Below are 13,560 nucleotides of genomic sequence, written 5' to 3' on the forward strand. Positions count from 1 at the left end.
TTGTTTTTAAGTAATCCTGCCTGGCTGGGAGTATGAACCTACTTCCCGTCTCTTTAGAGGAACCATTTGCTCCAAACCTGAATCCCTAATCCCAGTACCGGGCGACTCCACTGGGCATACACTATCCCTGTGTGGGAGGCAACAAGAGGCATCTAGAGATCACTCATGTCCCAAGCGCCACACACCATCGCCATGGGAATGGCATTAGTATTGTGGTGTACACATGCATCGGTATGCTTGTAGGTGCAAGCTGATGCACACGGAATTGTGTGGTAGTCTGACCTGACTCGACGCTCGAAGGCTAGGATGGGTCATCCCAATTAGGTCGCGTCTGGTCAAGGTGTCAGATCGGCCCTGGGCATATATACCACCTGCCCCGAGCGGGCAAGCCACTCAACCAACTCATTTACCGTCTGATATTCCATTCAGTCTGCCTTCTATTTCAATAGCTCGTCGCTAGACCTTCGCGGTCGTTCCCCCCATGTGGGGGTGGGTGGGTGCCATGTCAGTTTTTAGGCTGCTGTACAACTATCCACAGAACAAAGTGCTCAAGCCACACCAAGTGTCAATTACTCCCTAGTCACCTTGGCCCACAGTATTATTGTTAATATTAAGTTTTAATTCACACTTAGCAGTCGATCCCATGAGGCACCATTTGATGGTGAGGCAGTTGGTTCCCATACCCTAGGGAGAACACCTCACCCCACATATGAAGATCATTGATTGTAGTATAACAAGTTTTAAGATTGATTGATATGGTTTAACGTCACAAACTCCTCCCTATTGGAAGGCTAGGGCAGTGCCCCTCACAGAGGGCTTTGTAGCATGGAATTTAAGGAACCATGCCTTTGGTTCAATTTCGCCAGTGGCAGGATTCGAACCGCCATCCCCTCGACCCTCGCCGCAAGTAACGACGCCCAAACGTTTGTCAATGGGTTATTTCATTTTAATTTCCTTGAATGCAGGTTTACTTTCTGCATTTGAAAGCAAAAAACTATAACGTCTGTCAATTGGTTACTTTATTTAGATTTCCTCGATTGGGCCTTTGTTTACTTTCTGCATTCGACCTCGTTAAAGGCAGGTGTCTCATGTTGGCACTTGTGCTTGTAATTATGAAGGTTGTACTTCGTTGTCACTTTTAAATCAATAATGCCAATTCATCCCTTGTGCAGGCAGTGCAGCACCTTCTGTGCAAAGTTGTTGTCCTTGTCTACACAAGTAATTTTCATCACTCAGACACGTTTTCACTTGTTTAACATCCTATGTGTCTTTATTCATCCCATCCACCTACTTCATTGGTTTACCCCTTTACCTCCCTTTCAGCACCTTTTGAAGATAAACATTTATCCATTCATCTTCTAAGCATTATTTCCATCTTCATTTACCTCAACAGAAATCATTACTATTTGTGGAGATCATTGCTGCACTTGTTTGCCAAGCACAATGCACATGGAAACTTAGCAAAATAGAAAAGCCAACATTTGAACCAAGTTTTGGTCAAACGGACCAAGCTAAAATCTTGGGCATTTGTTTCATGTGCTATGCAACCACATTCTGGTAGGTAATAAGAATATACATCTGTTTACTCAAGTTTATTTAGAATAATGTACTTATCACAAGGACACAGGTTTTAAAGAAATGGCAACAATGATATATTGCTGACTGCACAGAGGACAAGACAATAATGCCAGTTGTGAAGGACATAGCACAATATCAAAACTATTTCCATCAATTACCTATCAGTTCACAACTAATCAACTTGTTCACACGTTTGTCTAAAGATATCAAATACTATGCCTAAACCATGAACAAGCATTTAAATGCACTGATATGTGAGAACTTGTTTCAATGTTCACATGTTCAATTAGCATTATGAATCCTGTCAAGTGTATTTGCACAAAAGAACCCAGAAATTCAAGCAAATTATGGACAATGGTTCCTTATTAATCCTGGCATCAAGTGTAATACAAACAGCCTATGGGTTCTAATATTCATACATTTGGATTACCATCACACTATTGATATGATTACAAGTCTTATCTTTAGGCCAAAGAGTAGACTGAAATGAATTCAAAGAACTTTTGTGCCAATAATTACATCCACCTCCATTCATCCTTTATTTGATTGGGTATATTACTAAAAGAAAATTATGAAAGTGACAATTTGTGCTATCATAAATGCCTTCACCTGAAAAAACAATAGCTTTACTTCACATCAGATACTAATCAAATATATTAATAAAAATTTCTGGGCATACATACTGATACAACACTGCACTGTTTACAATGCAAATTATTAGGTTCAACTTTTGCTGTACCACATAGAAGGCGCAAGCAAAGTTCCACAAACCTTAGGAAAAACACTTAGTGGGTAGGTTGAATGCAACATGGACAAGCATTTTAGTTTTGAAGTGAAAAGTTTTTGTAAATACTCTAATGCCACACGCCTTAAAATATCAATCGGTATATCAAATGGTTTGGTAAAACGACACATTAATCAAGGCTGTGTTTGAGGAATGAGAAATGATGATGAACCAAGACCAATGTCTAACACACAACTTTGTTTACTTCTGACCAAAGTAAAACATTGCCCCAAATGAATCAGATTCCTCTAAAAAAATTGGTAGAAAATAAAAATTTAATTGTCTTCCATAACTTTCAAGATTTGTTAAAACCCAACAACTTTTGAAAACCAGCAAATTTGAATTATACTTTTCACAAATGAATTGGTAAAAGTGAGCACATTTAAAGTTACTCAAAACAATTTCTTCTACAAATATGAAAAGTTCCAGTACTTTCTCCACAAATCAAACTCAGTTTTCTAAATCCTAAGAAAGATTGTCTTCAAAATCAAAAGCATCAATTCACTTGAAAAATAAGCATGGTCACTTTATACAAAGTTCTTGATAGGAACTATACAAACACTTGTACAAAAATAAACAAATCTAATGGTTCCATGAGCAGTATATAAAACAGATACAGCTCTAGTAGCACGACTCTTCATAGAAAACAAAATCTAGACTAAAATTCAAGGACAAACTACAATATGGTGAAACCAAATTTACTCGAGATTTTGGAATACTGATATATCACTATCTAGTATGCAAAATACTTGTATGGAGATGCTAAATGTGAAATAAGAGTAGTAAAAGTCAGTGTAGTCACTTGAAGGCAGCAGGGTGAAGAGAGAAGGGGGGGGGGCACTGGAGGAGAGATCTTCCACAACATACTCATCTATTCAATGGTCTTGAAAAGGACCATGGAGAAAATTAATCCTAGAATCTGCAAGGAAATTAAAAAAGAATTAAGGACCATGACTGACCAACATCCATGGACAAGTATCAGGTACAATTAGCCACAATATTAATGCAACAGCAATTGCACTACAGACTTGTACCAATTTCTATCACAAAGACTTTACTTTGTCACTGAAATACAGTTTAGCTAACATTCAACCATTATTAAATTTGGAAAAAATCTGAACACTATTTTCTGTGTTCATCCTGTGCTATGATATGAACATGATATGAACCAAAATTCTACTTTATCATTATTATTATTTTTTTTTTCTTTTTCTTTTAGATAAAAAAAATTGGAACAACTCACCATGATGAAAGCTACAGCGATGCCAGCACCTCCTAGTGTGATGGCATGGTCCTTCAGGAAGCCAGAGGCCTTCTTGAGGCAACCATCAGTGTAAGAGTTGTCCTTGGTTGGCAACTTCTGGCAATCCATTAGCTGGAAAACGTAAAGAAATATTACCAATCTTTGAAGGGATGCCAAATTGACCAAAGGTGAGGAGGAGGAGGAGGGGCATGGGGTGTGAGGAGCAGTAGCACGAGACAATGGGTGTGGGTGTGTGTGGGTGTGTGTGGGTGTGTGTGGGTGTGTGTGGGTGTGTGTGTGTGTGTGTGTGTGTGTGTGTGTGCGCGTGTGTGTGCGCGTGTGTGTGTGTGCGTGTATAGTTTAATTATTAATTATTTAAAGTTATTGACAGTTTTGTAGGGGGGAAAACATGTTAAATCTTGTATCCTAGCACTGACTCAACTGACCTGTCCATCGTCATCCTTCCGACAGCAGGATTGTGGAACTCTGTTTTGGTTGTTGTCTGTACTGAACTTGTTGTTAAACTTAGCCCAATCTTCTGGGTCATCGATGCCACAGCACTTCAACTGCAAAATTAATTTAGGATGAGTTTAATTGATCAGGAGAATAACTTTAAGGAAAAAAGTACCTAAAGGACTCCATGTAAATAAGTTCATCTATACCTCATCAACTGATGGCATTAGATAATTTATATTAGCATAGTTTTATTTTGCCTATTGCTTTGGATCTAACTTGCTGGGTCTATTTTTTGCATGTCTAATACTTCTGTTCTGCTAATGTTATACAAACCTATTGAAGTTAGGGGGCAAAAGCCTTCATTCTAGACAGGTTCATGAAAAGTTAACAATCACTTTTGAACCATTACAAGATGTGTGAAATTTAACATTTTCTTCTGTTGAATACCACAGCACTGACAATACTGTCAACAAATACTGACCACATGAGGGCCCCTTATAGAATGGAGAACATTCACTTCAGCTTACGGCATCTTGGGTGTCATCCCACGCCTTTGTGGTGGGCTCGTCCTTTCCTGGCTCGTACTCCTTCATGGTGCTGTTCATGGTATGCTGAAGTGACGTTTCAGCCTTGTCCCTGAAAACATAGCCAAGGATTCCACCCACCAGCAGGATGATGAACAGGAGCAGGACGAGGATGAAATACTGAACAAAGAAATAGATATATGAATAAATATATAAAGTTAATACGTAGAATAACATGAAATAGAACAAATAAAACTACTATACAAACAAAAGATTGTGAACAATAAAAATGATCTTGTGTTTTACCAAATGGAAAACTTCAAACCCTCCTACATATCTCTAGGAACTCTGGACTTAATTGTGCTTTATTAGTGTGAACCATTTGTCTGGCACCAGTGTGGAAAAGTAGCTGAAGTAAATAGATCTTTAGCTCAACAGACTGAATGCCAGCCCCTCAGGGTTCCATCTCCAGATGGAGGCAAGTGAAGTTACCAGTTTTAAAATTGGGTCTCAGGGAAACTATTCTCTTTGATGTCCATCTTGCAGGACTACCAAAAGTAGGTAACCATTGGTTCATTAGTGACGATATAGAGGGCATTAGTGAGCCCTGTTGGTGTGCGTGTTGGGGGGCGGGGGAGTGCAATATAACAAGTCATTAAATATAGTCATACAGGGTCCATTTAACATAACTTGGCATTGGCATAATACAACGTACAGTACCTCTACACATGGGCAAGGTTCATTGCTGGCTGCAAAACAGGTCGCGTTTTTTTTTTTTAATCCGGATGAGCGAGTACAGGCATTAATTATTCCTAGTAGCTCTTCAAGAGTTAAACTACAATTCTTTTTCACGTACATTCAAACAAGCACACACGCACAGGTGAATAAAATCGCCTGGCGGCAACCAGATTGAACCTCCCCCGCCTAATGGAGATTGTAGACTGCATAGAAAAAAAAGAAGAGCCAGTGGCGACAGACCCAAACGGGTCGAACCACAGGTACGAAAGTGAGAGTTACCAGCTCTGAGGACTAGCCCAGGGTCTATGAGGGAGACGTGTGGCGTAAAAACTGGAGCATTCGTTGTGAACCACATAGTCTTGTGTGGGTCATCGACAAAAGGGCCGCCAAGGGTGTGGGGGAGCTGGGGGGGGGGCACTCGTTTTTATCAAGCTGTTCCGCTGAAGTCTTCCTGCAAGTCATGACGACGACGACGCCCTGGACTAGTCGACGCCGATGGTCGTATTTTCTTGATTGTCGTTAGGTGATTTTATTCCCCCCGCCGCGCAAGGTCTTGTTTATTTACGCAAGAAATTTGTGGACAATACAGAGTGACCCATTAAGTGGTATTATGTCTGCGATTTCGTTCGTATTTAGTAAAAATACATTTCCCGCAGATCACATTGGAGACGAAATAAAAATTTACACATCTGGAAGTATAGACGATCAAAATTTTAAATCCTTATCCCATCTGCAAACAAACAAGCACACAGGTATGACAAACACGCACTCAATCATGCGCGCACACAAACTCACTACGGCAAACAGAACGGGCACAAATACACTTTCGCCGCTAAGTACCCCATGCCCGGCGACACTTGCGGTATAATTGGGCACTTTCACTCCCCACTTGAAATAGGGTCGACCCATTACCAACTTAACTAGGGCTTGGACGCCAAACAATTCCATTCAGCTGTGGAAGCACCCCCATCTCCCATTTTATTCTGGTCGATGCGAGGGTGTCGGACTTTGATCAAGTGTCGGTCGAGCATCGAAATGGTTTAGAAAACTCTTCTCTCAGGTGGAGAGAAGAGGCGACGTGGCTCCTCCGAGTAGTGGCTACCGGGCGGGCGCTCCAGATAGGCCCCGACCCGAGACTACTCCCCACACTTAACTGGGAATAGGGGGCGGGCGGAGTTAAGAGCTGGGAGTCTCACTACCTAGGCGAGGGAGGGGGAGGTAGGTATGGGTAGGTGTAGGTGTGTGTGTGTGTGTGTGTGTGTGTGTGTGTGTGTGTGTGTGTGTGTGTGTGTGTGTGTGTGTGTGTGTGTGTGTGTGTGTGTGTGTGTGTGTCCCGTTGTGTGTGTTACGGGAAAGGGAGTTATGCTCGTGTGTGCGCGCGTGCGTGTGTGTGTGTGTGCGTTCGTGTGTGCGCGTGCGTGTGTGTGCACGAGTGTGTGTGTGTGCGAGTGTGTGTGTGTGTGCGAGTGTGTGTGTGTGTGCGAGTGTGTGTGTGTGTGTGCGAGTGTGTGTGTGTGTGCGAGTGTGTGTGTGTGTGCGAGTGTGTGTGTGTGTGTGCGAGTGTGTGTGTGTGTGTGTGTGTTTGCGAGTGTGTGTGTGTGTGCGAGTGTGTGCGAGTGTGTGGGCGTGGGCGTGTGTGTGGGCGTGGGCGAGTGTGTGGGCGTGGGCGAGTGTGTGGGCGTGGGCGAGTGTGTGGGCGCGTGCGAGTGTGTGGGCGTGTGCGTGTGTGTGTGCGCGTGCGTGTGTGTGTGCGCGTGCGTGTGTGTGTGCGCGTGCGTGTGTGTGGGCGTGTGCGAGTGTGGGCGTGTGCGAGTGTGTGGGCGTGTGCAAGTGTGTGGGCGTGGGCGAGTGTGTGGGCGTGTGCGAGTGTGTGGGCGTGTGCGAGTGTGTGGGCGTGTGCGAGTGTGTGGGCGTGTGCGAGTGTGTGGGCGTGTGCGAGTGTGTGGGCGTGTGCGAGTGTGTGGGCGTGTGCGAGTGTGTGGGCGTGTGCGAGTGTGTGGGCGTGTGCGAGTGTGTGGGCGTGTGCGAGTGTGTGGGCGTGTGCGAGTGTGTGGGAGTGTGGGCGTGTGCGAGTGTGTGGGCGTGTGCGAGTGTGTGGGCGTGTGCGAGTGTGTGGGCGTGTGAGAGTGTGTGGGCGTGTGCGAGTGTGTGGGCGAGTGTGTGGGCGTGGGCGAGTGTGTGGGCGTGGGCGAGTGTGTGGGCGTGGGCGAGTGTGTGGGCGTGGGCGAGTGTGTGGGCGTGGGCGAGTGTGTGGGCGTGGGCGAGTGTGTGGGCGTGGGCGAGTGTGTGGGCGTGTGCGAGTGTGTGGGCGTGTGCGAGTGTGTGGGCGTGTGCGAGTGTGTGCGAGTGTGTGGGCGTGGGCGAGTGTGTGGGCGTGTGCGAGTGCGTGGGCGAGTGTGTTTGTGCGTTTTCCTAGGGGGTGTCCGTGGGGGAAGGGGGACTGTATCCGCGAGGAAGAGGGGGGGGGAGGGTAGTTTCCATGGGGAATGTTTCGTCAACACCGCCCCGGGAAGTTTAGATGATCAAGAACAGCAGCAACAACAGCTTTAACAACACCTTCATTCTGCCAACATTTACAGCCTATTTCGGGCAACTCCAGTCGATGTTATTCAAACTCTGGCCCCGAGTCGTCTTGGCGCATCAGCACGCTCGTCCTGCCCGAGCACAAACGTTTCGATTCAACACACAAACATCTTCAGACTTCCGTACAAGCAACATTCCCTCCCACGCCAACGTGATTCCTCACTTCGAGTACTGAACGTGAATTGCGATATCTAAATACGATACATCAGTTGTATGACGAGTGTTCGGTTTTTAATTCGACGTTGTAACGGTCCTGTAATATAAACTTGTTTAGGAGTATTTATATTTGTGTTTCTGTACTGAATGTGCTCTAGTTATGTCATAATTTCTCACCCTTAGAAGAATTTCACTGTGTATGTATAAGGCTACCTCTATAATGGGGAAGAGACCTTTGGTATACAGAAATATACGTATATGATTGATAAAGAGTATTATGTTATACAAGTAGTCAACTCGGCCGTCGCGAGCCTCGATTTGAGTGATTAAGAGTGATTTGTTTCATGATGTTATGTTATTACAGAGCAATAACGCTGATGCAGTCGCCGGTAAGACTCACCGTGAGCAGCATGCACTTGATGCCCTTGAGAGCGCCCAGGCATCCGAGGAAGGACACGAAGAAGATGATGCAGCCGGTGGCAATAAGAATGTAGGCTGAGGTCATGTACAGGTTCGTCCCCAGCAATTCTCCCAGGAAGGGCCCGTCCACCAAAGTCCATATTCCCAACACCAGTAGGGCTATACTACCGAGCTGGAAAAAAAATAAGAGTTTGGTCAAGGACAATAAAATTCTGGAAAATAAAAAACCAGGGCTTCGTCCTGTAAAATGAAAATTAGGGTTCGATCAATGTAAAATTTAGGGACCAAGCCGTCAGGGAACAAGGGAAAATTTGGTCTCCCAAGGTCAGTCGTGGTGACCTCGTTTCCCAGAAGGTCATCTCCTCAGAAGTTGGGAGCGAAAAGTCGATACTAACAACCTATGTACGGGTCTTGACGCGTCATGCTGGACATAGCGTATTTACTTGGTGGTATCAAAGTACCTAAATCTCGCTAAAGATGATTAACTGTGACAACAGGAGATTGTGCTTACTGTGGTAACATACAATATGCACACACACACACACACAGCTTGTGTTGGTAAGAAAAATAGTTGATTAATATTCCTTTAACGAACGCAACATTTAGATAAAATTTCTACTGGCCTTGGTAGCAAGTTAAATCTTTCATAACGAATTTCTTTAAAAACTGTCGACTACTAATAGTCTTTGTAAAAAAAAATCTTCATTACTCATTGCCTTGATACGTTTCTACGGCAATTTTCTACATGTGCTACAAGGACAGGGAGCAAGACAGAACATTTTGATGAATTGTCTCAAGTTTGATGGGACATTACGACGATTGCACTGACTGGCGCTGGATATTTATTGCCTCATGCTTTGTCGACTGAAAGCCCAGAGTCCCAAACAGGCTGGCAACTGTCTTTGGGCCCCTCCAACAGAACTCTCTGGAGAGAGACGCGCCGGAATTGTCTATTGCACTTGTATGATCGCTGGCCGAGCATGTTAAAGCGTCGCTACAAAATTCTCTGTAAAGGGCACCGTTCTAGCCTCCTGATAAGTGGGAGTTCGCGACGTTAAACCGAATAATTTGTGTGGAACCGTCACCAGCTTATAGTCACAGGTGAGCAGTCGCCGGTTGTCACCTCTACGAAATAAGGAGGAAACAGTCGAAGTTTGTTAAGAGATCTTGGGCTCAGCCAGGGGACCTAGTGTCAGCCCCTCGTGGCTGCACCTCCACATGGATGAAAGTTGACGGGTTGACTGTCGGCAGAGGAGGGAGCCTATCCTCTTTAACGTCACTCTCAGAATCACCATTTGTAGACGTGACTATCGTCAGTCCCTCCCATCTCTTATTTACATCCAGAAGTTCGGGTCGACTTCGCCAGTGGTTCTTCGGAAGTCATGATAAGAACATGAGGGGGAGAGGGCGTGGCCTGCTGTTACAAGTTATACATTTCTATATAACGTGAGGAATCCGAATGTACAAAGAAACCTCCATCACTCTGTCCTGGCAGAAATAAAATAATTATGACTGTCAACTTTTAATAAAGCATAGGAGGAAAAGGGTTAGGATGGATTAGAGCTTGGACTAGTAACAGAAAACAGCGGGTCACCATAAATGGAGTAAAATCTAAGTGGGGCAATGTTACTAGTGGGGTCCCCCAGGGCTCGGTTATGGGTCCCTTGTTGTTCATTATGTACATAAACGACTTAGACGACGGGATAAATAGTGATGTTAGTAAGTTTGCAGACGACACTAAAATAGGACGCCTAATTAGGCCAGAGACGACGCAGAGATTCTGCAGGATAATCTTAAATTGTTCACATGGTCGGTGAAATGGCAAATGAACTTCAATATCTCTAAGTGTAGCGTGTTAAACGTAGGGCTACACAACCCCGAAAATAGATACAGCTTAGATAACACGCTTTTAGAGAAAACTGAGTGCGAGAGAGACTTGGGAGTTCTAGTGAATCCGGACCTTAAAACCAGGAAACAGTGCATTAGCGCCAGGAATAAAGCTAACAGAGCATTAGGTTTCATTGCTAGGACGGTAACGAATAGAAGTGCAGAGGTAATTATTAAACTATCTAGCGATAGTTAGACCCATCCTTGACTATGCGGTACAGTTTTGGTCTCCGTCCTATAGAATGGACATCAATTCACTAGAATCAGTACAGAGAAGAATGACCAAAATGATATATGGACTCAGAAATTTGCCTTACGAAGAGAGGCTTAGGCACCTTAACTTACACTCTCTGGAAAGACGCAGAGTGCGGGTGATCTAATAGGTGTTCAAGTGGATCAAAGACTTTAACAAGGGTGATGCAAACAAGGTCATCATATTAAAACAACAGGGCAGGACTCGCAGTAATGGTTATAAACTGGACAAATTTAGATTTAAAAAGGAAATAGGCAAGAATTGGTTTACTAATTGGGTGGTCGACGAATGAAATAAACTTAGTAACCATGTAGTAAGCGCTGAAACTACCAGTTCTTTTAAGAAACGATTAGACAACTTTATGGATGGGGATGACAGGTGGTGATGGATACGGAGCTGCCTAGTGTAGGCCTTATGGTCTCTTGCAGTCGCCATCATTCTTATACTCTTTATGTAAAGCAAAGGGTTTCTCTCTCTCTCTTTTTTTTGGCTGGATAAAATTTGGGAGAAAAACAAAAGTGACCCACACCAATGTTGAAGATTCGCGAATGGAGTGAAAAAAAGCTCGAGAAGCACCACTGGCTGGCCCACGCTTTCACCCACAGCATATAATTTGCTTCCATTAGGAGAGGAGCAAAGAGGGCGCGCCCCGATTTTACAAAACAAGGAGACCATCCCGAAGACTACATATAAATAATGCATCGGCAGCTGTGGCTCTCCCTGTTACACAAGGGCGTGGGGAGGCTAGTACGCCAGGAGGCGCTGAGTAGCTGCGGCCGAAGCCGTCACTTTTGCCCCATAATGCACTTCAGGGGATTGTTGGGGGGGGAGGAGGAATGTGGAGAAATAAGGAGGAGAAAGAAGATGGGGAAGAAGGATAATTGGAGAAAAGGGAGTAGGAGGAGGACAAGAAGAGGTGACGAAGGAAACTTACCCATATGATGAAGTTGGCTAAGAACATGGAGTATCGGATGCATTTCCCGCACCCGTCGAACTCCACGGCCCCCATCTCGTCGTAGTTGTCGTGCGTCTCGTCGCGTCACTCTCTCCGCTGCTGTCGGTCTGCGAGAACACCAAAAAGTGGAAATTAAAAAATAGTGATACGAATAAAAAATAATAAATAATAGAACACATGTAAAATGTAAACTGAATCTTCTGCCGCTTCAAAAAGATCAACATTCGGGACTAAAATATTCCCACACCGAATGTAAAATTCGAGAAAAGTTGACCTCGTACTACATCAGTTCGCGGGAAGAGAGGCGAGTGGAATGGGGTAGTTCAATGACTTGGGGGGGGGCAGAGAGAGAGATGGGAGAGAGAGATGGGAGAGAGAGATGGGAGAGAGAGATGGGAGAGAGAGATGGGAGAGAGAGATGGGAGAGAGAGATGGGAGAGAGAGATGGGAGAGAGAGATGGGAGAGAGAGATGGGAGAGAGAGATGGGAGAGAGAGAGGGGAGAGAGATGGGGAGAGAGAGATGGGGAGAGAGATGGGGAGAGATGGGGGAGAGAGATGGGGAGAGAGATGGGGAGAGAGATGGGAGAGAGAGATGGGGAGAGAGAGAGATGGGGAGAGAGATGGGGAGAGAGATGGGGAGGGAGATGGGGAGGGAGATGGGGAGAGAGATGGGCAGAGAGAGAGAGGAAGAGGGAGGGAGGAGGAGGAAGGAAGGAACGGAGTGAGGCTGGGGAAGAACTGGCAGTGACCTAACGAAAAGAAGGAAATGACCTAAGAGAGGAAGGGTGGGCGTAACCTGACGAGATGAGAATGACCTAACATAGGATGGGGTGGGGATGTCATGACAACAGGGGGCGAGTGACCCTCTGGCGCCACATTTTATTTCTTTTATCCCTGCTAGCGCCAGGCGATTTCATTCAGCCTGAAGTCTGAAAGGGGTCAGGTCAAGAGGATGACGGGTGTCGAAACGTGTCAGGGATAGCAAGTCTTTGATTTCGTCGGCGATGCGGCCCACTCGTCAGCTGAATAAAGTAGTCTGGATTCGTGTGACAATACCAATGCAGCGATCAGTGTGTGCGAGATTCACCATGGTCTTGGTTCACGTGTTGGACTCGTGATCGACAGCTGTTTCCCTCCCGGAAGAGAGCTCAGCTCATATGACCGATCTATGGGTAATGCTGTAACCATACACGTGCGCGCACACACCCAACTCCCCGCCCACGAGAGTTGGAGTAACGACTCGCAGCGCAGCGACTGATATTATTTAAGCCCTGGGCAGGATTCGAACCAGAACCACCGTAGTGGCGGCCGGGAAATGTACCACTGCGCCATCAAGTCGTGTGTGTGCGTCCGTGTGTGTGTGTTTGTGCGTGTTCATGCGTTTGTGCGTGTCCGTGCATGTCCGTGTTTGTGCGTGTCAGTGTGTGTGTGCGTGTCCGTGTGTATGAGTGTCCGTGTGTGTGCGTGTGCCCGTGTGTGCTCACGCGTGTCCGTGTGTGTGTGTGCGCGCGTGTCCGTGTGTGTGTGTGTGTGCGCGCGCGCGCGCGCGTGTCCGTGTGTCCGTCTGTGTGTGTGTGTGCGTGTGCGTACGCGTGTGTGCGTGCGCGTGTCCGTGTGTGTGTGTGTGTGTGCGTGTCCGTGTGTGTGTGCGTGTCCGTGTGTGTGTGTGTGTGTGTGCGTGTCCGTGTGTGTGCGTGTCCGTGTGTGTGTGTGTGCGTGTCCGTGTGTGTGTGTGTGTGGTGTCCGTGTGTGTGTGTGCGTGCGTGTCCGTGTGTGTCCGTGTGTGTGTGTGTGTGTGTGTGTGTGTGTGTGTGTGTGTGTGTGGGTGTGTGTGTGTGTGTGTGTGTGTGTGTGTGTGTGTGTGTGTGTGTGTGTGTGTGTGTGCGTGTGTGTGTGTGTGCGTGTCCGTGTGTGTGCGTGTCCGTGTGTGTGCGTGTCCGTGTGTGTGCGTGTCCGTGTGTGTGCGTGTCCGTGTGTGTGCG

The 13,560-nt window shown here is 45.8% G+C and overlaps 1 protein-coding gene across 2 annotated transcripts in view; it reads right to left on the reverse strand.

Annotated features, from left to right (window-relative positions):
• Positions 1-1,577: 1,577 nt before the first annotated feature.
• The window catches only part of Tsp74F (Tetraspanin 74F), a 50,706-nt gene continuing 38,723 nt past the window's right edge, over positions 1,578-13,560 (reverse strand). For both annotated transcript variants that reach the window (XM_076184848.1, XM_076184849.1), the window contains exons 2-7: positions 11,557-11,684; positions 8,463-8,654; positions 4,589-4,765; positions 4,052-4,171; positions 3,606-3,737; positions 1,578-3,281 (exon numbers count right to left, since the gene is read on the reverse strand). In XM_076184848.1, the coding sequence (XP_076040963.1) occupies positions 3,234-3,281; positions 3,606-3,737; positions 4,052-4,171; positions 4,589-4,765; positions 8,463-8,654; positions 11,557-11,631 (744 nt within the window). In that variant the 5' untranslated portion in view covers positions 11,632-11,684 and the 3' untranslated portion in view covers positions 1,578-3,233. The remainder of the gene's footprint in view (positions 3,282-3,605; positions 3,738-4,051; positions 4,172-4,588; positions 4,766-8,462; positions 8,655-11,556; positions 11,685-13,560) is intronic.

The sequence above is a fragment of the Oratosquilla oratoria genome, chromosome 5, assembly GCF_046742065.1.
Source record: "Oratosquilla oratoria isolate Oo_2021 chromosome 5, ASM4674206v1, whole genome shotgun sequence".
Taxonomy (NCBI): Eukaryota; Metazoa; Arthropoda; class Malacostraca; order Stomatopoda; family Squillidae; genus Oratosquilla; species Oratosquilla oratoria.